This window comes from Camelina sativa, chromosome 19, assembly GCF_000633955.1.
Source record: "Camelina sativa cultivar DH55 chromosome 19, Cs, whole genome shotgun sequence".
In the NCBI taxonomy this organism is placed as follows: domain Eukaryota; kingdom Viridiplantae; phylum Streptophyta; class Magnoliopsida; order Brassicales; family Brassicaceae; genus Camelina; species Camelina sativa.
The window spans coordinates 2,663,439-2,665,335 of NC_025703.1; the positions used below are offsets into that span (position 1 = coordinate 2,663,439).

The 1,897-nt window shown below is 39.1% G+C and overlaps 1 protein-coding gene across 1 annotated transcript in view; it reads right to left on the reverse strand.

Moving 5' to 3' along the window:
• The window catches only part of LOC104764334 (pentatricopeptide repeat-containing protein At3g06430, chloroplastic), a gene marked incomplete in the record, with an annotated part of 3,383 nt that extends 2,325 nt beyond the window's left edge, over positions 1–1,058 (reverse strand). Inside the window, 2 exon segments of the mRNA XM_019241556.1 lie at positions 179–584; positions 695–1,058. Of these exon segments, the coding sequence (XP_019097101.1) occupies positions 179–584; positions 695–1,018 (730 nt within the window).

Sequence of the window (1,897 nt, forward strand, 5' to 3'; positions counted from 1 at the left end):
AAAGTTCGAGTCTCTGGCTCAATCCCAAAGTTCCTGAACTTTTCGTACCAGCTCTCCATCATATCTATCTTACCCATGTTCCCAAACACACTAAGAATAATATTCATAGTCCACACATCAGGTTTGCAAGCAGTACTCACAAGCATATCAGACAAAACTTTCTCCATCTGATCAAACCTTCCTACCCTACCGTACCCACTTAAAACTATGTTCTGCGTCACAGTGTTTGGAGTTATCATACGTTCGTCCATTTCCTTGTACAACGAATCAACCAAGTCAAACTGAGAAGCATCCACACACGCCTTGAGCAGAGTGCTGTAAGTGAAAACATCAGGTTGGCATAAAGGCAAGCTTTTCATCTTGTCAAGAACTGAGAAAGCACCATCAATAAGATTGCTGCGAGTATAAGCAGCGAGAAGAGCAGTGTAGAGCTCAGCAGTAGGTTCAAGTCCTTCTTCAAGCATTTCGTCGAACAGCTTCTGTGCATGATTTGGTTGTCCAGATTTCCCCAAAAGAACAAGCAGCTTCATATAAGTTCCTTCCTTTGGTTGATAAAACGTTTGTTCCCTCAACATACCAAAAACCTAATAATCATCAAATCAAATTGAAGCAAAATCATATCTACAGATTTACACAAAATTGCTTTTAGGAAATTCAAAATTCAGATCAAACTCAATTTTGGGGATATATATACCTCAAGAGCTTGTAACCATTGCTTTTTGGCGATGAGATCGGACAAGGTTTCAGTGACGGTGTTAGCCCATCCGTTAGCTTTGCTTCTCCTGTCAAGTTTCTTCTTCACATTCTTCATCGGAGCTCTTCTCGGAGAAACCGGCTCTGTGATTCCGGGGAATTCGCCGTCTTTCCAAAGCCTCTTCTTCGTTCCCGGAGAAGATTTAGAAGCAGCCAAAACGCATCGCACGAAGCTCGCGTCTGTGTGACGAAACCTACGCTTTCCTTCTGGGATTCGAGATGAACATAGAGATGATGAAAACGAGAGAGACATTGACGACGCCATCGTCTTCTTCCTCTCACTATCAACTCTCTGCTACGGATAATTCCCGTCTCGATAATTTTGGTTGGATATGGCAAAATTACCCGGTTTATGTAACCGAACCGGAAACACATCGTAACCGTTTAAAATTATAAAAAGCTAAAACCTTTGGAACCGGACCGAACGAACCGAAACGTTCAGAATTATAAAAAGCTCAAAACATCGTAACCGTTCAAAATTATACGAGACATATCGAACCTATTAACAAGGTAACAAACAAAAATATTTGGATTTACAAATAAAAAACAAAATCTTCCAACTCCACATGCAGAAATATATGCCGAAGAAAAACAAATAAATCTAGAGAAGATAATGATTCCCTTGACTAAATCTTCTTAACTCCCTCCTTAAAATGTACTACATAGCCTTTTCTTTTGCTCTTCGTCGATTTCACAATGATGATTAACGCTAAAGATATTCGTATAATCATCGGAGTTATTGGTAACATACATCTGCGATCTCTCCCTCCCTCTTTTACGTGTGCAATCGATATGTTTGTTTATCTTTTGTGCGCATGATCTATAGACTATAGCCATGTGTACTGTGTAGTGTAGTGTAGTGTAATTTAATTGGTACGTACTGATTCCATGCTATGCATCACTGTATCTAGTTGTTTTTTTTTTTCCCTTTTTTCAAAAAGTGTAGCTAGTTGTTCTTGTCATCATGCACGGAACCAAATCGTCGTTATGATGATTGAAATGCTTATCCTAATTTTTATTTAGTGATTGATTTTAGTTCGCACAATTTCGATATAGCTAATATATATTACTCTTACAATTTTTCTCTGGCTTGGTGCAGGGAATGTTCTGTCCACTGTGGTCTCCCTCTCATATTTGTAGTTCT